General features: G+C 42.8%; 1 protein-coding gene across 2 annotated transcripts in view; it reads right to left on the bottom strand.

Annotated features, from left to right (window-relative positions):
* WDR19 (WD repeat domain 19) overlaps positions 1–22,891 on the bottom strand; it is a 565,820-nt gene that overhangs the window by 317,708 nt on the left and 225,221 nt on the right. For both annotated transcript variants that reach the window (XM_030191304.1, XM_030191303.1), the window contains exons 15-17: positions 18,178–18,327; positions 6,963–7,110; positions 5,189–5,393 (exon numbers count right to left, since the gene is read on the bottom strand). In XM_030191304.1, coding sequence (XP_030047164.1) covers positions 5,189–5,393; positions 6,963–7,110; positions 18,178–18,327 — 503 coding nt within the window. The remainder of the gene's footprint in view (positions 1–5,188; positions 5,394–6,962; positions 7,111–18,177; positions 18,328–22,891) is intronic.

Raw genomic sequence — 22,891 nt, 5'->3', positions numbered from 1 at the left:
CGACGCGAGACCGAAGAGCAGGGCAAGAAAACTGGTAATGAGGACCTTCTCATCATCCTCGTATCGTGGACATTACTCCTCCTATACTGAGATGTACTAAGATGTACCGACCCACACCCATAAGAAATGAATGTGGTACTTGCAACCTGGATTGACCACAACTGAGGACAGGATGCTGGGCTTAATGGACTCTTAGACTTTCCCCGTATGACAATACTCATATACTAATAGCAAAAATGCACAGGAAGTGAAAGAATCCCCTTCCAATTGAAAGGAAGGTCTGGAGTGAGGACGTATAGAATGAAAATGAAAGGATCACCATATGTTGAGCGTGGACTGAGACACACTGGCCTTTAATTTTACCGGATCTCCCCAAACCTCGTATCATGTCATGCCTCCTTCCTCACTGAGATGTACAGAGATGAACAGACGCACACTCACGAGATATGAATGTGGTATTTGCAATCTGGATTGACCCCATCTGAAAACAGGATGGGGACTCTTGGCCTTTCCCATTATGGCAACACTTATGCCCTTATGGCAAAAAATGCACAGAAAATGAGTGAATCTCCTTCCAAGAGAAAAAAAAAAAAACTCTGGAGAGAGGAAGAATAAAATAAAAAGGAATAGATTTGGAAAATACCTATTACGGAAAAGGTGGTGACTTTGTGCCACAGGAGACAAGACTGTACCTGACGTCAAGAAAGCTTGAAACAAGACCCTAAAATCTGTAAGGAAGAGAAAGGGATAGCAGATGTTATGGATGGTCATACTGGACGAAACCAGAATGTTTACCATGTGCCCAGGCTGAATAGATAGAGGAAACAAAAATACAAGTAGATGGCGTGAGGACCTCCCACTATCCTTAAGTGGAAGAAAATGCAAATTGACCTGATAACTTTACTCCCTAAGTGGACATATATCTTGTAAGTCCTAGAAGAAAACTAAGATAACACATGAGAAACTCCAAGACAGTTGGAAAGTAGAGAAGATGTGAATAAAACATGCCTTCTAAAGCATCTGAGAAAACTGGGTGCTCGGTAGACAGGACTGAGTCTCCTAGAATATGAGAACCATCTGAACCATGTAGCCTATGCAACTGTCATCTGCTATGCCAAAGAGAACGCATAGCCATGAAAGAAAATTGCTGAAAGGAAGTAAGACCTTATGTCCAGAATTGCAAAGTACGCAACAATTGAGTATCAGACAATGTATTTCATTGCACATGGCATCTAAACCATATAGCCTACGCTCTAGAGAACGTTTGTTAAGATCTTAAAACACAGTATAAGAACATAGCCACGGAGGAAAATTTCCTGAAAGGAATTAAGATCTTATGTCCAGCATTGTAAAGTACCAAACAATGGCACCTGAACCAGATAGCCTATGCCATAGAAAATGTTTGTTAAGTTCTTAAAACACTGTATAACATCATAGCCATGAAGGGAAATGCTTGAAAGGAACTAAGATATTATGGCCAGATTTGTAAAGTACTAATTAATTGACTATTAGACAATGTAGTCCTATTCACCAGGAAATGAGAAAGACACAGAGTGACACACACTGGACCCCCATAAAAACTGCGCTAGACAATAGCAAAGACCTTTCCTCCAAACATCACACACAAGGGAAAGGAATAGGAAATTGGTTATTTTGGAGCTGAGATATAATTTAATTCGCCCCATTGTCTAAAACAGAGAATTCCCGACTGAGCTGCACTTTGAATTGGAGTCTTGCCAAGAACAAAGAAATCGCCAACTGAGCTGCACTTTAACTCACAACATTGCTAGCAACCAAAAAGTCCCCGACGGAGAAAAAACAGAGGGAAAAACAAAATGAGTGCCATTCGCATAGTAGCATTTCTTTTTTTTTTTTAATAGCTAGAAAAACACATGTAAAAATTAATTTCAGGGAAAATATACTACCAATTGCCCCAACTACCGGAGAAACAATATCTCCTTTCCATTGCACAAAAAGCCAAACACAGTAAAAGCAGAAAAACGCTGCCACGTCAAGGGAAATTGCAGCTGCATGCAAAACAATGGCGGCCAAGCGCGCCAAAATGAGAAGAATAAAGTTCGGGGGCGAAAACCACTGACTGGACCGATGAAGAAGCAGGAAATCCGTGCCGCCGAAAAACAGATAGCCTCCGAGGCCGCTCAAAACATGGTTTAGCCTCTGGCCCGAACAGGAACCGTCAATACAGCTCCCAAGCTATAAAGACCCGTCCAAGAGCGAGCACGCGCTTAACAGTTCGCGCCTCTTTTTTTTTTTTTTTTTAACAACTACCGCCGCTAACAACGCCGGATAGCAGAGGAAAAATAATGAAGATAAAAAACCACCGATTAAAGTCACAGATGCTGACTTTTCACTTTTTTTTTTTTTTTTTTTAAATAGCTCCGCCAGAAAAGAAAATAGAGACTCTTCAAACAGAATAAGACAGAAGAGCTACCTGCTCGTTATAAGCCTGGGGAAATAAAAAACTACTTCCTTTAAATTCCTTTCATTTGAATTATTTTAATTTTCTTTTACTTGATTTAATTCTTTAAAAACAGCTGCCTATTAAAAGTGGCTGCCTCTCCCAAAGACGGTACACTTTTCCAGAGAAAAGGACGGCCCTTCCCTGCTAAGCCAGGGAGATGGGGAGGAAGGGGGGTGGACTCGAGACACCCGAGTTTAACACCCCAGAGGCTGTCAAAGAAAGAAAAGAAACCCTGTCAAGCCTCTAATTACGATTCCAGGCACAGAAAAAGTATTATAAATATATCTGTAATATCTTATAGAGAAAAAGAGAGAGAGAGACTAATGGGCTCACTTCCTACCTGCTGGGAGACTGAGAAAATACTGAGGCTAAGGTCACATGGCCAGGGCTCCTATTGGCTCTCTAGAGTCAGAGTTTTTCTCAGTCTCCACCTGCTGGTAGGTGGGCACAACCCAACAGTCCAATCCTGGTCCAGTCCGGAGGGACGCTAAGGAAAGTGTGGTTGTCCACGCTGTGTAGGGATGAGAGGAAGAGACAGTGTGTTTTTTCTTTGTTTAGTTTTAGTTGAAATGCATTTGCCCAAGAGTCCATGATGTTCAAGCTGATCTTGATTTCGTTGGTCACAGTTTTTCAACCAGACCAATCTGTTTTAGAAGAAACAGTCCAGGAGTTATCACCCTTGCTGAAATTTAGAGATACCGCTATTACATGGTAAACCACAATATACTACTAAGACTCCTAGACTACATCGGGATTGGTGGAAATATACTCAGCTGGATCAAGGGTTTTCTAAGCACCAGAACATACCAAGTGAAATCAAATTCAAACATATCACCACCGTGGAAAGCAGACTGCAGAGTACCTCAAGGATCACCACTATCACCAATACTTTTCAACATAATGATGATCCCGCTGGCTAAGTCCTTATCCAATCAAGGTCTCAACCCATTCATCTATGCACACAATGTCACAATATACATTCCCTTCAGACATGATCTGACAGAAATCACTAATGAAATCAAGCTCGGTCTGAACACTATGGACTCATGGGCAAACTCATTTAAACTGAAACTGAACACTGACAAAACACACTGCCTCATCCTCTCATCTCAACACAATACGTACAAACCCACAACCATAAACACCCCAGACCACACCCTCCCTATCTCAGATAGCCTGAAAATACTCGGCGTTACAATCGACCGCAACCTTACACTTGAGAGCCAAGTGAACTTCACAACAAAGAAAATGTTCCACTCAATGTGGCAACTTAAATGCGTAAAACCTTTCTTCCCGAGGGAAATATTCCATAACCTAATACAATCAACGGTACTAAGCCATGCAGACTATTGCAACGGAATCTATATGGGATGTAAAGAACAACTCACAAAGAAACTCCAGATCGCTCAAAACACAGCAGCCAGGCTGATATTTGGTAAAACACGATTCGAAAGTGCCAAACCCCTCCGAGAAAAACTGCATTGGGTCCCAATCAAAGAACGTATTACCTTCAAAATCTGCTTCCTGGTTCACAAAATTATCTACAGCAAGTCCCAGGCTACATGACAGACCTCATAGATCTACCAACCAGAAACACAACCAGATCATCACGAACGTACCTAAACCTCCACTACCCAAACTGCAAAGGACTCAAATACAAAGCAACCTACGTATCCAGCTTCTCCTATAGAAGCACACAACTTTGGCACTCACTGCCAAAAGCTGTGAAAACAACCTATGACCATCTAAACTTCAGGAAATCACTAAAAACCAACCTGTTCAAAAAGGCCTACACTCTGCAACACAGCAAAACCAAAGCTCGTAATGAACACTATATAACCTCTCCTCTCTTCGATCCCCATTGTGCCTGAACCTTAATCGACCACAACATCACCATGTATTTGTTTCTCTACCGGACTTGGAGAACGCCTTTACGGTACTATGTAAACCACACTGAGCCTGCAAATAGGTGGGAAAATGTGGGATACAAATGAAACATATAAATAAATAATCTGTCTTGTACTGAGACTACTATACACTATGGGGTTAATAAAGATTTTTAACACAGAAAAGGCCTTTTATAAAATTGCTCAGCTATGAGAGAGAGAGACACTGGGTGAAGACTGGGAGGTTATGAGAGAGAGCATAAGAGACCAGGTGAAGGCTGGGGGATTATGAGACAGAGGGGTAAGGACCCATGCCATGATGTGAAACAGAGGCCATTACATCTTTGCTTCACCTCTATTTTTTTGGTCGTGATGGGCAGTATTATCTTAACGGACTAATTTACTAAACTTTCTGGGAATGGGAAAAGAGCCTTAGATCACAGCGGGGATTCTGCCCCCTCCATCCCCCCAATACACACACTTGAATTTCACTGTGAACAACACTGGGTGTGGGGTGGAGAGGAAACGAAAAGGTTTTAGAAGTTGGCTCCTAGATTCAGTGATAATTTGTTGAGGCCTGGTTGAAAAACTGTGGCCAGCATGTAAAAGACATGTTTTTTGAGAATTTATGTTTATATAGAGTGGGGAAATTTTATAACTACATCCTGTTCTACAAGCTCAAATCTGTAATAAAATTACTCTCTATATTTCTTAAGTGACAAACAGAAAGATCAAGATTAACTGCATCTGGTTATTTGCTCTTCAGAAAATTCTAGGTTAGGCACCAAATTAAACAAAGGAAAAAGGCAATCAGACTTACCTCTTTAGCATTAAAGTCTGTGTCAGTATTTGTTTCAACTCATATGGTCCACAGTCTTTTAATCTGCTGAGGAAACAGTGAGTACTCAAGTAGATGCTGTTTGTTTTTCCACTCTGTGTCTGACATGTTAATTCTCCATTATACAACAGCAATGGTTTATGGGAAAAGGGAAGCTTTGTGCCTCCTGATAATATCACCTTGGATCCTACAGATAACAGAAGACTATAAGTGTATGGCTTCTGACATCATTTAATAATTCCTGTATTTATTAGGACAAGGAAATTTAGTTCCAGAACAGATTTTAATAAGAATATTTTCCTTGAGCATGTTCTAGAATTTTCAGGCCTATTCCTGATACTTTCTTTGTTTCACAAAATGTTGGTTTTTGCTGACGTTGCTATACAGGAATGTCTACTACTACTACTTATCACTTCTATAGCGCTACAAGGCATACGCAGCGCTGCACACCATACATGAAAAGACAGTCCCTGCTCAAAGAGATCACAATCTAAATAGGACAGGCAAACAGACAGAACAACTAAGAGGTAAGGGAATTAAAGAGGTGGGGATAAAAGGGTACAGGGCAAGTGAGTAGTGGTTAGGAGTCAAAAGCAGCGTTAAAGAGGTGGGCTCTGTACATGTTTGTTCTGGGGCCTATTACTGCAGCCCTCAGCACATCCTGTTCAGTGTAGTCAGAGGCCTGATAACGGTTTTATCTGCAAACTAGTACAAACCAGTTTTAGCTGCACATATAAGAATAACGGTTAGTAAAACATGAGCTAATGACCAAGCACATGGGCAGAGTCCTGTGTTTGTGCAGGATTCCTCATTGGGTAATTTATGAGGTGGTGCTCTGTGATGGAAGGTGTATATAAGTGACTGCAGATCTAGGGAACGCTAGAATATATCCTTCTGGTAGGTAGGGCATATTCCCCCCGGGGAGGGGGGGATGTGTGTGCTTTCCCCTCCCCCCTGTGACTATGGGTGGGGACTTGGTCGTTGCAGCTAAGAATCTTTCATTCTTTTGTTTATTTCTCTCTCCTTTCTCTCAGCTTTATGTACTTTATATGATATTTTCTCAGAGCCAGTGATACGTCCTGATGAGGAACACACTTTCCTTCCTCTTTTCCTCTTATATCTGAGTTCAGACTGATACTTTTACAACTACCAGACTAACTGATGTTAGATTTTGTGAGATTACTAATGTTTGCTACAGATACCAGCTCCTGTTGTATTGAATAATAAAACCTCCCTTTTCCTGTCTTTTGGTCTCTGTCTGACGTTATTCTTCCTGAGAATAGCATAAGCCACGCAGAATTACAAGCAGAGAAGATTTTACTTCCCAAAGGTTTGTTCCACAGACACAGATGTGTTTACCTTTCAAATTCACAGTGGTAAAAAACCCTTAATGAATAATGACATTTACAGGATAATGCATATCAGTCTGACAGGGTCAGCATTCTTTGATCAAACATTTTGCATTCATTTGAATTCTGCTGTTCAATCATTCCTATGGAATTTGTATCAGGAATTTTAAAAATATTGAAAAGGAACAATAGATTGAAGCCAGATTTAAACTAGATTGTAAACACAGTGTTTTGTTTACCTTTTAGATACTTTGTAGAGTTTCTGCACACATTTGTGTCATAACTATAAAAGTTGTCAGTTCTCACAGAAACTTCCGTTGTTATGTCAGATGATCAAAATTTCATGTGCCAAGTAAAACAAAACAATATACAAATATATCTATAGCCAAGATTGGATTTTACAGTACCTTGAATAGTGTCCTTGTGGAAAACATAAGTGTACACTTTATCGTCATCAAAGGCACAGAAGACACCTTTATCCAATGGATAATTTTCCCATAAAATGCCTTTAATGGATGGTGAGAAGTTTGGAATCTCATATATGCTATCATTTACCTACAAACATAAAATGAATTTATGGAAAATATCTATCTAAACAGAATATCAGTGCAAGCACTCTTTCTTACTTTTAACAGGTATTTTCCATAGACAATAGGTGATGTTACCAACAGCACCAGAATGAACACCTTCCCAGGAACTGAGAACTAGTGTAAAGTTCTGAGCATGTGTAGCCTCTCTCATGAGCAGTGATCGCCTCATCTCTTAGTTAGTTCCATTGCTCAAGAAGGAATAGCAGTTCTCAGTGAGGTGAGAGGAACTGGGTGCCTAATCATTCTTGTTTCAAAGGAAAACACCAGTTACAGATGAGAAACAAGATTTTTTTCGTCAACAAGCAGAATTTAATCAGGCACACACAAGCGGGTCACTCCCAAACTTAGAGTTATTCATTTAGCAATAACTTGTACATTGTCCTTGAGCAGCCCAGTCATAAAGAAAGATATGAGATTTACCAGTGTTAAAAGACATGTTGGCAAGCACAGCTCAACCAAGTGCACGGTTTCTGATTATAGAATGGACCAAGCAGAACTGTGAAGTGAAGGTTTAGAGCATGAACAAAGTCACTGCTATGCATATGGAATCCAATAAAGCAAATTTCCAGTTGCAATAGCTCTGATTTTATGAGATTTTCTTTTTGTTGGTTACAAAAATACCAATTTGACTGTAACAGAATTGGATTGAGGGATGCAAGTCAGTTCACTTGGCTACTGGAATATCCACTCTACTAGTGGTCAATGGAGATAAAGAGCTCTTAGATCTTCTGAACGATTTGGCTTTTAAGGCAGTAAAAGAAAGCCCATTTACAGTACAGAATTTAGAAGGGAATTCTCATGTAGATTCTTACAGTTTAGGGTAAAACTTTGGAAACACCATTTCCTCATTGACATGAAAAGGCATACCTATCCTTGATAAGAACTTAGGTTAAATATGAAAAACCACTGTTGTGATGAAATTAAGTATACAGTTCCTAGGTAACCAGGTTTTGAAATTCACTTATTCTTCTAGCCAAAGCAATTGAACCAACTACTAGCTAAAAAAGCAGCTTCATGAAAAAGATAAGGATACCTATTAAGGTCGCAAGGCGCAAGAGGTTTCTGCAAATGTGGTTTGACATGAAGAAACCCTTTCACAAACCAATAAATGATCATATATTGTGAAGCTAGAAGCTTACTGATGGGGACATGACAGGCTGAGAGCAAACTGAGATGCACTTTGATGGAGGATGTTAGAAACCTTAGTCAATAGAGACGGGGCAAGCAGTGCAGTATGGTATCAGGGGGCAAACACAGATAGAAACCTCTTCCACTTAGAAATGTAGGTACACCTGGTAGATGTTTTTGCTCCAGTGACCAATATATCCTGTCTAGGCAATGGGAGGCGCAGTATAGAAACTGAATGCTGCTTAGGTTCTACACTATCAAGGCTAGTGATACACGATTTGGATGAAGAAGGGAGTCCTCGTTTTGTGTGAGACACAATGGAAATATTTGAAGCCTGGAGGATGAACTGAGAGGCTCTCAGAAGAGGGAACCAGTTCTCAAGAGGCCAGTAGGGTGTATGAGAATCACTGTATCAGGCCTCTTTGCAAACTTATGCAGAGTCTTTGCTATGAAGGGGACAGGGAGATAAGCTCTGAAGAGGAGCCAGTTTATGGCCAGTTCGCCCTGGTCAGATGATCTGGAGATGGGCAAACTGAACAAAACCGAGGCAGTTTTGTATTCCTACTGCAAGCAAAGAGGCCAATTTGGGAGTGGGGGGGGGGGGGGGGGGGGTCCCAAGCTTGAGAGACGTTCCACTTCGTTTGCTGGTCCAGAGACAACTCTTGAGGTTGAAGAACTTTGCTGAGCCTGTCAGCTATCTGATTCTGAACTCCCAGAAGGGGACTGGTTTGAATTTGTATATGACTGGAGGTCAAAGTCCCTAATTCTTGCTGCTTCATAGCAAAAGTGAAGGGAAACTACCTTCCTTATTTGTTGATATAAAACACTGCAACTTGATTGTCTATCTGAACACTAAGAGAACATGAAAAACATGCATGAACACCCAAAAGGAGTAAAATATCATTTGGCTCTCTAGATCATTGATATGGAACAGTTCTTCAACCTATGACCAGGTCCCATGAGTAAGCTCAGAGCTGAGGTGAGCTCCCTAGCTAGTTTTGGAAGTATTCATTGTGAGAACCAATTGGCACTCTAGTGGTGCAAATGGGACAGCACTGGCCAGGTAGCATTCTAACATCTACCACTGTAGCCTAGTCTGAAATGAAGTCTGGAAGACAGAGGCTGGGTATGCATAGGTGTGAAAAAACAGAAAGCAGACACTGGAAGTCCAAACAATTTCTTTATTCGTACTAATAAAGAAATTGTTTGGACTTCCAGTGTCTGCTTTTTTGGGTTTTTTTCTGTCGCTGATAGACACTCAGTGACTCTTTGCTATTCCAATATGTATAGGTGTGGCCTGCTTCATTTATCCACTTTCTCATTGATGAAATTTGGCAAAGTGAAATGCTGAGCCTGTTGCAGTAGTCTGATGAAGATAGCAAAGATCTTCAACAGTAATAGAAACTTCAAAGGTATTGGGATGCACTCTCTGCTTAGAGGATGATATAAGTACATAAGCATCGCCATGCTGGGACAGACCAAGTGTCCATTGAGCCCAGCACCCTGTCTCCGACAGCGGCCAAAATAACAAACAATTTGTCCCACCCATCCCAGAAATAGTGGATTTTTCCCACGTCCATTCAATAACATTCTATGGCCTTTTCCTCCTGGAAGCCGTCCAACCCTTTTTTAAATTCTGCTAAGTCAACCGCCTTAACCAGTTTTTCCGGCAATGAATTCCAGAGACTAACTACGCGTTGAGTGAAGAAAAATTTCCTCTGATTCGTTCTAAATTTACTACACTGCAGCGTCATCACATGCCCCCTTGTCCTAGTATTTTTAGAAAGCGTAAACAGACGCTCCACATCGACCCTTTCCATTCCACTCATTATGTTATAGACCTCTATCATATCTTCCATCAGCCGCCATTTCTCCAAGCTGAAGAGCCCTAGCATCTTCAGCCTTTCCCCATCCCTTGTATCATCTTTGTTGCCCTTCTCTGCACCTTTTCTAATTCCACTATATCTTTTTTGAGGTGCGGCAACCAGAATTGCACACAATACTCGAGGTGCGGTCGCACCATGGAGTGATACAATGGCAGAATAATATTCTCATTTATGTTTTCCATCCCTTTCCTAATAATACCCAACATTCTATTTGCTTTCCTAGCCGTAGCAGCACCTTGAGCAGAAGGTTTCAACGTATCATCGACGACGACACCTAGATCCCTTTCTTGGTCCCTGACTCCTAACGCTGAACCCTGCATGATGTAGCTATAATTTAGGTTCCTCTTTCCCACATGCATCTCTTTTCAATTGTTCACATTAAACGTCATCTGCCATTTAGACGCCCAGTCTCCCAGTCTCGTAAGGTCCTCTTGTAATTTTTCACAATCTTCCTGTAATCTGATGACTTTGAATAACTTTGTCTCATCAGCAAATTTGATTACCTCACTAGTTACCCCCAATTCTAGGTCATTTATGAATATGTTAAAAAGCAGAGGTCCCAGCACAGATCCCTGAGGGACCCCACTAACTACCCTTCTCCATTGCGAATATTGACCTTTTAACCCTACTCTCTGTTTCCTTTCTTTCAAACAGTTTTTAATCCACAGTAAGACACTACCTCCGATCCCATGTCCCTCTAATATCCTCTGTAGTCTTTCATGAGGGATTTTATCAAACACCTTCTGAAAATATAGATACACAATATCAACCGGCTCACCTTTGTCCACATGTTTGTTTACCCCTTCAAAGAAATGCAGCAGATTGGTGAGGCAAGACTTCCCTTCACTAAATCCATGTTCTCCCATTAGTCCATGCTTTTGAATGTACTCTGTAATTTTGTTCTTGATAATAGTCTCTACCATTTTGCTTGTCACCGACGTCAGACTCACCGGTCTATAATTTCCCAGATCTCCTCTGGAACCTTTTTTAAATATCGGTGTTACACTGGCCACCCTCCAATCTTCCGGTACCACGCTCGATTTTAAGGACAAATTACAAATCACTAACAGTAGCTCTGCCAGCTCATTTTTTAGTTCTATCAGTACCCTGGGATGAATACCATCTGGTCCAGGAGATTTGCTACTCTTCAGTTTGCAGAACTGCTCCATTACGTCTTCCAGGTTTACAGATATTTCATTAAGTTTTTCCGACTCGTCAGCCTCGAATACCCTGTCCGGCACCGGTATCCCTCCCAAACCTTCCTCGGTGAAGAATGAGGCAAAGAACTCATTTAGTTTTTCTGCTAGTTCTTTGATCTCCCCTTTTACAGCTCCGTCATCCAGCGGGCCAACCGATTCTTTTGCCGGCTTCCTGCTTTTAATGTATCTAAAAAACTTTTTACATCAGTTTTCGCCTCTAACGCTATCTTTCTCTCAAAATCCCTCTTTGCCTTTCTTATCAGCGCTTTGCATCTGACTTGACATTCCTTATGCCGCTTCTTATTTTCTTCCATTTTCTGAAGGATTCCTTTTGTAGCTCCAATAGCCTCCTTTACCTCATTTTTTAAGTATGCCAGCTGTCATTCAGTTTTCAGTCCTCCTTTTCTGATATGTGGAATATGTTTGGCCTGAGCCTCCAGGACGGTGTTTTTGAACAGCATCCACACCTATTGTAGGTTTCTAACCCTCTCAGTCACTCCTCTAAGTTTTTTTTTTTTTTACCGTTCTTCTCATTTTATCATAGCTTCCTTTTTTAAAGTTAAACGCTAACATATTTGACTTCCTATGTTTACCTTTTTGAAAGCAAATTTCAAAGGTGATCATGCTATGATCACTGTTGTCAATAGACAGTAGTGGCACAGTTGAAAGCTTTAAAGTAGAGCAGTAGTCCTGGATGGTAGCCACAGTCTCTTTTGTCACTACTCTTCAGTACAAGGAGTACCTGTTAATCTCGTATGAACATCTTTACAGAGGCTGACTAAACATAACTACGCAAGATGTCTGGCAGCAATTGTAGAAGCTGGGATTCTAGAAGGCATGTCAAAAATGTAATTCACTGAGCATATAAGATGGGCTCCATATTCATCTGTTTCAGCCAGGACAGCTGCCAGTTCAGATTGTGAATGTGGAGATGGTCTAGATAAGAAACCTTGAACCCCCTAGAAAATGGTACACATAAAACTGCAACATATAAAGTTGGTGAGCTGTGATGTGGGCAAATAGCACTGGATCACTTTCTTGCCTAAGTGGCCTAGGCCATTTTTCCAGGTAATGTTTTAGAAAACTCTCTGCATTTCCTTGTTTTCTTTATCGCAGACTCGGTTACCATTGAAGAATGAGAAGGCTGGAGTTTACAGAAAACATGTGCTGGGTAGACATTGTACTTTATGTACATTTTTTATACAGGCTAGCTGGTTAGTGCCACATACAAGCTGTTGTTCTTGTAGGAGGCCATGGATTGGCACAGCTACAGTGACAATAGGAGCTCAAAGACATCCAAACATTGTTCTGCTTCCTGCTGTAGCAGGACAGGAATCTCTCTTACCATGAGCAGACTGGATGGGCCATTTGGTCTTTATCTGCCATCATGTTTCTATATGCTAAACTTATCTTGGTAACGAGCTGTGTTCATAAGGCAATTCATTTTGTGTAGGAAGAGGAGATGGATCATAGGGAGATTCTGTAAAGTATTCATCTGCTTCTAAGGAAGATTCCAGAGGAAGAAAATCCAGATTTCATTAGTCTTTTACAGTGCAATGAGAAAGCTCAAAACATGTAGGTTGGGGGGGGGGGGGGGGGAAGAAACAGCTCTTACAGTTTGCAGGCCACAGTAGACAGCAGACACTTGTAAACTAAAATGAAATTACACTGGGCTGTTGATATTGAACAGATGGCAGATCTTTACAGTAGCTCTTAATGAATTTGTAGAATAACATTTGCAGGAATGAATGAGGCTGCTCTGGAAGATGCAGCAATATAGATGGAAAAGGCTCATCAGCTGCTGTAGCTAGTACTAAAGCTGATGTTATCCAAGGCTGTATGTTCAGCCAATTGCACACGGGATGACTGTCTTATCTAGGGAGCAAGAGGACATGCTGCATCTGCTGTATGGATAAGAAATTAATCTTATGCTGACACAGTCTGCTCATGATCTGCTCTGACCCACTGAACTGGAATATCTGTGCTGAGGGGGCATCTCGATGACTGCACTAACAGAGGAAGAGAATGGTCAGTGTTGCCTGAGCAGAGTCCCTTTGATATAACAGATAGCAAAAGAGATGGCCGTATGGATCAGAACTTAGAAGCAGAACATCAAGAGATGTCAGCATTGAGGTGCCTGTACTCCTTCAGCATCTTGGAAGGAAATTTTGAAGATACCTTCTCTTCATGCTTGTGTGGGCATTCATACCTTTCGACCCGAATCCTCCAAGATATTTTGTACCAACTTGGATCAAACTTTTCCTGCTCTTTGCAGTTGGCTTTTGAAGTCACTATGTCAGGAGGCAGAGGCAACTTCAGCTGAAGAGAATCTGCTAGAGTGTGCAGAATCAGCCAAACTGCACAAATGATGCTCTCCTCTCCTCTGTCTGGGCAAGCACTCTTCTCCTCTTTCTAGTGATTCTTGAGGTGGTTCAGGGACTCATAAGCACATAAGTATTGCCATATTGGGGCAGACCAAAGGTCCTTCAAGCCCAGCATCCTGTTTCCAACAGTGGCCAATCCAGGTCACAAATACCTGGCAAGATCACAAAAAAGTACAAAACATTTTATATTGCTTATCCCAGAAATAGTGGATTTTCCCCAAGTCCAATTTAATAATGGTCTATGAACTTTTCCTTTAAGAAGCCGGCCAAACCTTTTTTAAACTCTGCAAAGCTAACCGCATTTACCACATTCTCTGGCAACAAATTCCAGAGTTTAATTACACGTTGAGTGAAGAAACATTTTCTCCGATTCGTTTTAAATTTACTACTTCGTAGCTTCATCGCATGCCCCCTAGTCCTAGTATTTTTGGAAAGGGTAAACAGTCGCTTCACGTCTACCCGTTCCACTCCACTCATCATTTTATAAACCTCTATCCTATCTCTCCTCAGCCGTCTTTTCTCCAAGCTGAAGAGCCCTAGTCGCTTTAGCCTTTCCTCATAGGGAAGTCGTCCCATCCCCTTTATCATTTTTGTTGCCCTTCTCTGCACCTTTTCTAATTCCACTATATCTCTTTCCAAGCTAGCAGAGATGTCCTTCCACAATGCTTCAGTCAGCTCAACTATGGTCTAAAGCCCAGACCAATAAGGCATCTAGACTGGGTACCAAAGTTCTGGATCTTTCTCCCACACTAAGGACAAGAACAAAACCCCAGCTCCATCTAGGGCATTTTGACAGAGAAAAAAAACTAACAAAGTAACTTTTTTTAGAAGGAAGAAAGAAGGCTATTACAAGTGTCATACACACATGCAGAGGTGAAAAAACATTAGGAAGAACAGAAAAAACAAAACTGAGAGGCTGAGGAGACCACTGGTATGGAGGGGCCACACATGATCATACCTTTACACTAGTTGTATAAGCTGAATTAACATCCAATGAAGACTTTCATCTGACAGTTATCACCAATATGATTGCACTTCGAGCTGAACAAACCATGTTCTTTTTACTGAAAAGTATTTCCTCCTTACTCTATTGACAACCCCTAGACTAGTGCTTCTCAACCCAGTACGCCTGCCAGAATTCTGCACCAAAAAATTTAAAATTCTGTGCAAAAAGTTTCAAAATTCTGCACAAAAAATTTCAAAACTCTGCACAAAGTTTGCAAATTCTGAAAAATGTTGCACAAAAAATTAGCAAACATTTTGCAGCCCTCTCCCACCGGCAGCATCTCCCTTTTATTGCAGCCCCCTGCCTCCCACAGTATTCCCTTTTTTTGCAGCCCCCCTCCCACCCACAGCATCCCTTTTTTACAGCCCCGCCATCCACATCCATTTTTTTACAGCTCCCTTCCATCCAAAGCATCCTTTTTTTTTTTTTTTTTTTTTTTAACAGCCATCCACAACATGAATTTTTTTTTTTTTTACAGTTGCTCCCTCCCTCCAAGCACCCCTGCACTCACCTGAGGTAGGAAGAGTAGAAGCTGCAGTGTGAGTACCTCTTCGGGAGCAGGAAAGAACCCCACTCTTTCCTACCCTGTAGCCAACGCTCGCTTGCTGGTCTCGTGCTTATTCAAAATGACCACTGAGACTTCAAGTGGTAGTCTCACAAGATTACCACTTGAAGTCTTGGCGGCCATTTTAAAAAAGCACGGCACCAGCAAGAAAGCGGCGGCAGTGGGGCAGGAAAAAGTGGGGTTCTTTCCTGCTCCTGAAGAGGCCACTAGTCCACCAGAAAGTGCACAGGTAGGCCAGGCAGTAGCGGTCACAGAGTCGGGAGAGCAGGCAGAGGGGGGGGTGGCAGTGGCGTTCCTAGGGTGGCTGACACCCGGGGAAGATCGCCGATGCACCCCCCCCCCCCCAGCAAAACGACACCTCCCCCGGTGAAAGGACACCCCCCCTGGGGTGCATTTTTACCTGCTGGGGGGTGCCGCGCGTCTGTCGGCTTCACTCGTTCCATGCTCCCTCTGCCCCGGAACAGGAAGTAACCTGTTTCGGTGCAGAGGGAGCACGGAACGAGCGGAGCCAACAGGCGTGTGGGCACCCCCCCAGCGGCGTGCACCAGGGGTGGACCGCACCCACTGCCCCCCCCTAGGAACGCCACTGGGGGGTGGTCAGCTGAGCAGGCGGAGAGTCAGGCGAGTGTGCGGGGGGTCGGATCAGCGACTGGGGGTCCTTCCTTTACCGCGGTCCCCCAGATTCTGTGCAGAAATGTTAAATTCTGCATGTCTGGGGAATTCTGTGCAAATTCTGCGCTCCACAGTCGAGCAGAATTCTGGCAGGAGTAACCCAGCCAGTCAGGATTTCAAGATATCTACAATAAATATGCAAGCGATAGATTTGCATGCACTGCTCCCTTGGTATGTAAATCTCTCTCATATATATCCTATATAATAATTCTCACCTCCAACGTTCTATTGGTCTTGCTGCCTGTGTTCATGACTTCTTCGGAGTCGGTCTGCTAGGCTCCGTAACACAGGCTGACGTCACTGCGAAAAAAGGCGCCCATTGGTCACGGTGACGATGGACGAGCTGATGTCACCACAAAAAAAGGCGCCCATTGGTCACGGTGACGATGGACAAGCAAGGGAAGAAGATGAGTGGTGCAATGGATGAGCAAGGGAAGAAGATGAGTGCTGTCAGCAGCAGCGAGTAGGGAGAAGTAGACGCGGATCTCGGCGCCGCCTGGGGATGGCGATGGGAAAGAGTAGGGCGGGTGGCGGCAGCCAGGCCGCAGCGATCAGGAGCCGCACTCGCCACCGGCTCATCAGGCGCCCGTAGCACAGTGGGAAGAACACTTGGAGGGAGAGAGGGACCCTGAAACTCGGAGGGAGGGAGGGGGGACCCTGAAACTCGGAGGGAGGGAGGGGACGACCCTGAAACTCGGAGGAAGGGAGGGGATGACCCTGAAACTCGGAAGGAGGGGACGACCCTGGAACTCGGAGGGAGGGGGGACCCTGGAACTGGGAGAGAGGGAGGGAGGGGACGACCCTGGGACTGGGAGGGGGGCCCTAGTACACACTCATTTTCACACACACTCTCTCTCTCTCTCACAGACACACTCACACCCAATCTCACTCTGTCACACACACACACTCGCACATTCACTCTCTCTCTCTCACAGAGTCACTCTCGCATACACTCTCTCAAACATACACACTCCGAGGAAAACCTTGCTAGCACCCGTTTCATTTGTGTTAGAAACGGGCCTTTTTTACTAGTTTGTTATAATCCTCCCCTAAGTAACAACATTTATGTTTATATAGGCTTGTAACTTTATTATAAACTTATATGAAATCATTTGTATACAATAATTTCCCAATAGACTTTCTATATCTTTCTTTTCCTCCACCAATCATTCAATCCACTCACTCCAATCATACTTCTTAAATTCTAATAACATATATTCCTCTATGATACAAGACCTTGCAGGATTCAAAGAGCAAAAAAATCCAACAAATTTAGACTTTTTCTCTAACAATTTTTCAAACTCAATTTTTTCAAATTTCTAACTGAAGGTATCATACAGCGTTCATTAGTTCTTTTAACCAAACCTTCAATTTACTGAAGTGTATTCCAATTAAGTGTTCACAAGTCCTCACACTGGTCCATAATTCAAGGTTATAGAGCCAACAATCCAAACAGCTTCATGTTCTTCCTTAATACATCCTCTTCTTTATGCCTCTTTCAGCTTTGTGTTAAACAACCTTCAGTTAATATAAATACCCACGGGACAGTATGATACCTTCAGTTAGAAAACTGAAAAAACTGAGTTTGAAAAATTGTTAGAGAAAAAGTCTAAATTTGTTGGATTTTTTGCTCTTTGAATCCTGCAAGGTCTTGTATCATAGAGGAATATATGTTAATAGAATATAAGAGGTATGATTGAAAAGAGTGAGTGGATTGAATGATTGGTGGAGGAAAAGAAAGATATAGAAAGTCTATTGGGAAATTATTGTATACAAATGATTTGATATAAGTTTATAATAAAGTTACAAGCATATATAAACATAAATGTGGTTACTTAGGGGAGGATTAGAACATATAATTGGTAACTAAAAAAGAAGAGAGAGCTCAGGAATAGAGGTAATATATATTTGTTACAGATGTCCTGAAAACCCAACTGGCTGGGTATGCCCCGAGGACTGGGTTGAGAACCACTGACCTAGATCATCTATACAGAAAGCATTGTGGGAGGAATAAATTCAGTAGGTTCAGCTCATTACTTCTATAGTACTGTTCAAAGCCTCAGAATCTTCTAAGTCAGCTCTGTCATAAAAACAAAACAATGCTGGTAAGGTAGCTAAGATTCAAAACTTTTTTTATGTTTAAAGCATTCAGTTAAGAAGTCAGTCAGTGCTTCATAAGATGACAGACTTACCGGGCAATACACAAAGCTGTCACTTTTATCATCAATGAACACTAATCTGGCTCCAGTAGGATCTGGAAAGATTTTTCTCACACTGACAGGGTGGCGATATTCATTCACATAATGCCAGTCTTCAATATAGAAGTACTGAATAAGACCATTCTGGAAAAAAGAAGCAACCAAGCTTTAGAGAGAATATAATATGTTCATATAAATTATCTAATACTTTAGTGCAGTAGTAACCATACTGGCCCTGGGAAGCAACCAAGTGCCTGAACAGAGCAGAGGAACAGCCTAATTGTTAGAGAAGCAGCCTGAAAATCTGGGAAATTAGGGTTCAAATCACACGTTTCCCATTATCTACTTGACTACCTCTTTCCTATCAATGTCTGTAGTTCATTTCTATATTTTCACACTTGAATTTTGTTACTTTTTAAATTGTAAACTACTCAGTTCGCTCTTGAACAGCAATCAAGCAATAAATAAACTTGAAACTTGATTCTTCTAGTGACCTTGGGTAAGTCACTTCACATTCCATTGCCTAAAGTAAAACTTAGCCCCTCATGGTAGTACAGGGGAAAGGGAATGGGACTTGATATACTGCCTTTCTGTGTTTTTTTGCAACTCCATTCAAAGCGATTTACAAAGTATATACAGGTACTTATTTGTACCTGGGGCAATGAAGTCACAAGGATCCTGGGTAACCCAGTTCCCCAGGATCAAAGTCCGCTGCACTAACCACTAGGCTACTCCTCCACTGTGGTAATTTTCTTAGTATTGCTTTGGCCAGGAATACTGTGCATTCCTGGCCATTGCGATGCACAAGAGCAGGCTCCAACTTAGGCCTGCTATCTTTTAAAGGGGGAAGCCATTTAAAAAAGTAATCTATCTACTCTGTCTGGTCACCCACCCCCTTGTGTCTAATAAGGCATTAAGGTCCAGATGATCAAAAGCAAACACAGGTGCTAGAGGCCATTAGAGCCGGACTACCGCCTGCGTTTGACTACACCCCAGGATCAGAGCCAGCGTGTGTAACAATGCGCACGACGGTTTTGAATGCTAATAGCATGCAAATGCATGCTAAACAGGGACATTTGTATGCTCCCCAATGCTCAGCGGGCAGTGCACCAAACAAGGGTGCTACTACCGCTGTAAACCCTATACCAATTCAGAGCTGTCGTTAGGATTTACAAAGCACTGGGGAAGAATGGGGCGCTCTGTCTAGCATGCATCTGAGGAAAGAGTAGCACCCTCCTCCTTCCAGCGCCGCCTCCAAAATGGTGGCATCCTGCCTGTGCATCCTGAGATGCGCTGGGCAGGGCAGCGCCATTTTGGAGGCAGTGCTGGAAAGAGTGCTACTCCCTCTTCCATCAACTAAAGGTACGGGGGGGGGGGGGGGGGGGGTGCCTGGGCATGTGCTGAGGCATAATCCTCCCACACTTGTTTGACAGGTCTAGGCTGTGAAAAAATAAAGCATGGAGCTGTCAAACATTTGGACCCCCTCCCCCCCAAGGCAAGGCCTAGTGCCATCCCCAAGCACTCCCTCCCTGGACACCAATACGGGGGTTGGAGTTCACCAGATCTCCAGCCCTCTCATGGGGCCCGGACCTGTCAAACAAGTGTGAGAAGATTGTGCCTCAGCACATGCCCAGGCACAATCCTCCTGCACTTTCCCACAATGATCAACGTTAATAATGCGTCTAAAGTTGCATGTTATTAGCGTTAACATTGGGGAGTTAATTCCCTACGCTGTTCCAGCGCTATTTCAGAACAGCACGGGGAATTGATCATTGGGGCCTAAGTTTTATAAGGTACTACGTCTCTAGCTGTTCCTAACAACTCTCCCCCACGTGTCTGTACAATAACAAACTGATTGACTTTAGTTCTGCCACTTCCATTAAAATTATCTATCTATATATATATATATGTACACACACACATATTTATCCACTCCTACCCTAGCTGATAACATTTAATCATCTCTCTGACCTCATGTGCAACTTTCCTTAAATTAGCTTCTTATCTAACTCCTCTTATTCTCTTACCTATCTATATGTTCCATCATTGCTTATAACCCTACGCTGTCTATTAAAATGTTCTATTACATATTGTGTTGAAATTATAAGTAGTATACTATGCCATACTTTTTATTGTTATTTTAATATTTTTACTGCTGTAATTGTCTATTGCTTGTGTTTCGTTTATCCTTACTGTACACCTTGAGTGAATTCTTTCAAAAAGGTAGTAAATAAATTCTAATAAATAAGTACATAAGTAATGCCACACTGGGAAAAGACCAAGGGTCCATCGAGCCCAGCATCCTGTCCACGACAGCAGCCAATCCAGGCCAAGGGCACCTGGCGAGCTTCCCAAACGTACAAACATTCTATACATGTCATTCCTGGAATTGTGGATTTTTCCCAAGTCCATTTAGTAGTGGTTATGGACTTGTCCTTCAGGAAACCGTCTAACCCCTTTTTAAACTCTGCTAAGCTAACCGCCTTCACTACGTTCTCCGGAAACATATAGTAACATAGTAAATGACAGCAGAAAAAGACCTGCACGGTCCATCCAGTCTGCCCAAGAAGATAAATTCATATGTGCTACTATTTTATTTGTACTGTCCTCTTCAGGGCACAGACCGTATAAGTCTGTCCAGCCCTATCCCCGCCTCCCACCACCAGCTCTGGCACAGACCGTATAAGTCTGCCCAGCACTATCCCCGCCACCCAACCACCAGCCCCGGCACAGACCATATAAGTCTGCCCAGCACTAGCCCCGCCTCCCAACCACCAGCTCTGCCACCCATTCTAGGCTAAGCTCCTGAGGATCCCTTCCTTCTGAACAGGATTCCTTTATGTTTATCCCACGCATGTTTGAATTCCGTTACCGTTTTCATCTCCACCACCTCCCGTGGGAGGGCATTCCAAGCATCCACCACCCTCTCCGTGAAAAAATACTTCCTGACATTCTTCTTGAGTCTGCCCCCCTTCAATCTCATTTCATGCCCTCTCGTTCTACCACCTTCCCATCTCCGGTTCGTTTGCGGATTAATACCTTTCAAATATTTGAACGTCTGTATCATATCACCCCTGTTCCTCCTTTCCTCCAGGGTATACATGTTCAGGTCCGCAAGTCTCTCCTCATACGTCTTGTAACGCAAATCCCATACCATTCTCGTAGCTTTTCTTTGCACCGCTTCAATTCTTTTTACATCCTTAGCAAGATACGGCCTCCAAAACTGAACACAATACTCCAGGTGGGGCCTCACCAACGACTTGTACAGGGGCATCAACACCTCTTTTCTTCTGCGGGTCACACCTCTCTCTATACAGCCTAGTAACCTTCTAGCTACGGCCACCGCCTTGTCACATTGTTTCATCGCCTTCAGATCCTCAGATATTATCACCCCAAGATCCCTCTCCCCATCCGTACCTAGCAGACTCTCACCGCCTAACACATACGCCTCTCTTGGATTTCTACTCCCTAAGTGCATCACTTTGCATTTCTTCGCATTGAATTTTAATTGCCAAACCTTTGACCATTCTTCTAGCTTTTTCAGATCCTTTTTCATGTTTTCCACTCCCTCCGGGGTGTCCACTGTGTTACAAATCTTAGTATCATTCGCAAATAGGCAAACTTTACCTTCTAACCCTTCTGCAATGTCACTCACAAATATATTGAACAGAATCGGCCCCAGCACCGATCCCTGAGGCACTCCACTACTCACCTTTCCCTCCTCCGAGCAAAGTCCATTCACCACCACCCTCTGGCGCCTGTCCGTCAACCAGTTCCTAATCCAGTTCATCACTTTGGGTCCTATCTTCAGCCCATCTAGTTTATTTAAGAGCCTCCTGTGGGGAACCGTGTCAAAAGCCTTGCTGAAATCTAAGTAAATTACGTCTATAGCACGTCCAAGGTTCAATTCTCCGGTCACCCAATCAAAGAATTCAATGAGATTCGTTTGGCACGATTTCCCTTTGGTAAAACCATGTTGTCTCGGATCTTGCAACTCATTTTCTTCCAGGAAATTCACTATCCTTTCCTTCAGCATTGCTTCCATTACTTTTCCAATAATCGAAGTGAGGCTTACCGGCCTGTAGTTTCCAGCTTCTTCCCTATTACCACTTTTGTGAAGAGGGACCACTTCCGCCGTTCTCCAATCCCTCGGAACCTCTCCCATTTCTAAGGATTTATTAAACAAATCTTTAAGAGGACCCGCCAGAACCTCTCTGAGCTCTCTCAATATCGTGGGGTGGATCCCATCCGGTCCCATGGCTTTGTCCACCTTTAGTTTTTCTAGTTGTTGATACACACTCTCTTCCGTGAACGAATTCCAGAGTTTAATTATGCGTTGGGTGAAGAAATATTTTCTCCAATTTGTTTTAAATTTACTACACTGTAGTTTCATCGCATGCCTCCTAGTTCTAGTATTTTTGGAAAGCGTGAACAGACACTTCACATCCACCTGTTCCACTCCACTCATTATTTTATATACCTCTATCATGTCTCCACTCAGCCATCTCTTCTCCAAGCTGAAAAGCCCTAGCCTCCTTAGTCTTTCTTCACAGGGAAGTCATCCCATCCCCGCTATCATTTTAGTCGCCCTTCGCTGCACCTTTTCCAATTCTACTTTATCTTTCTTGAGATGCGGCGACCAGAATTGAACACAATACTCAAGGTGCGGTCGCACCATGGAGCAATACAACGGCATTATAACATGCTC

The sequence above is a fragment of the Microcaecilia unicolor genome, chromosome 2 (genome assembly GCF_901765095.1).
Source record: "Microcaecilia unicolor chromosome 2, aMicUni1.1, whole genome shotgun sequence".
Lineage (NCBI taxonomy): Eukaryota > Metazoa > Chordata > Amphibia > Gymnophiona > Siphonopidae > Microcaecilia > Microcaecilia unicolor.
The sequence above is the reverse complement of the archived record's forward strand: the minus strand, read 5'-3'. Positions and strand labels throughout refer to the sequence as shown.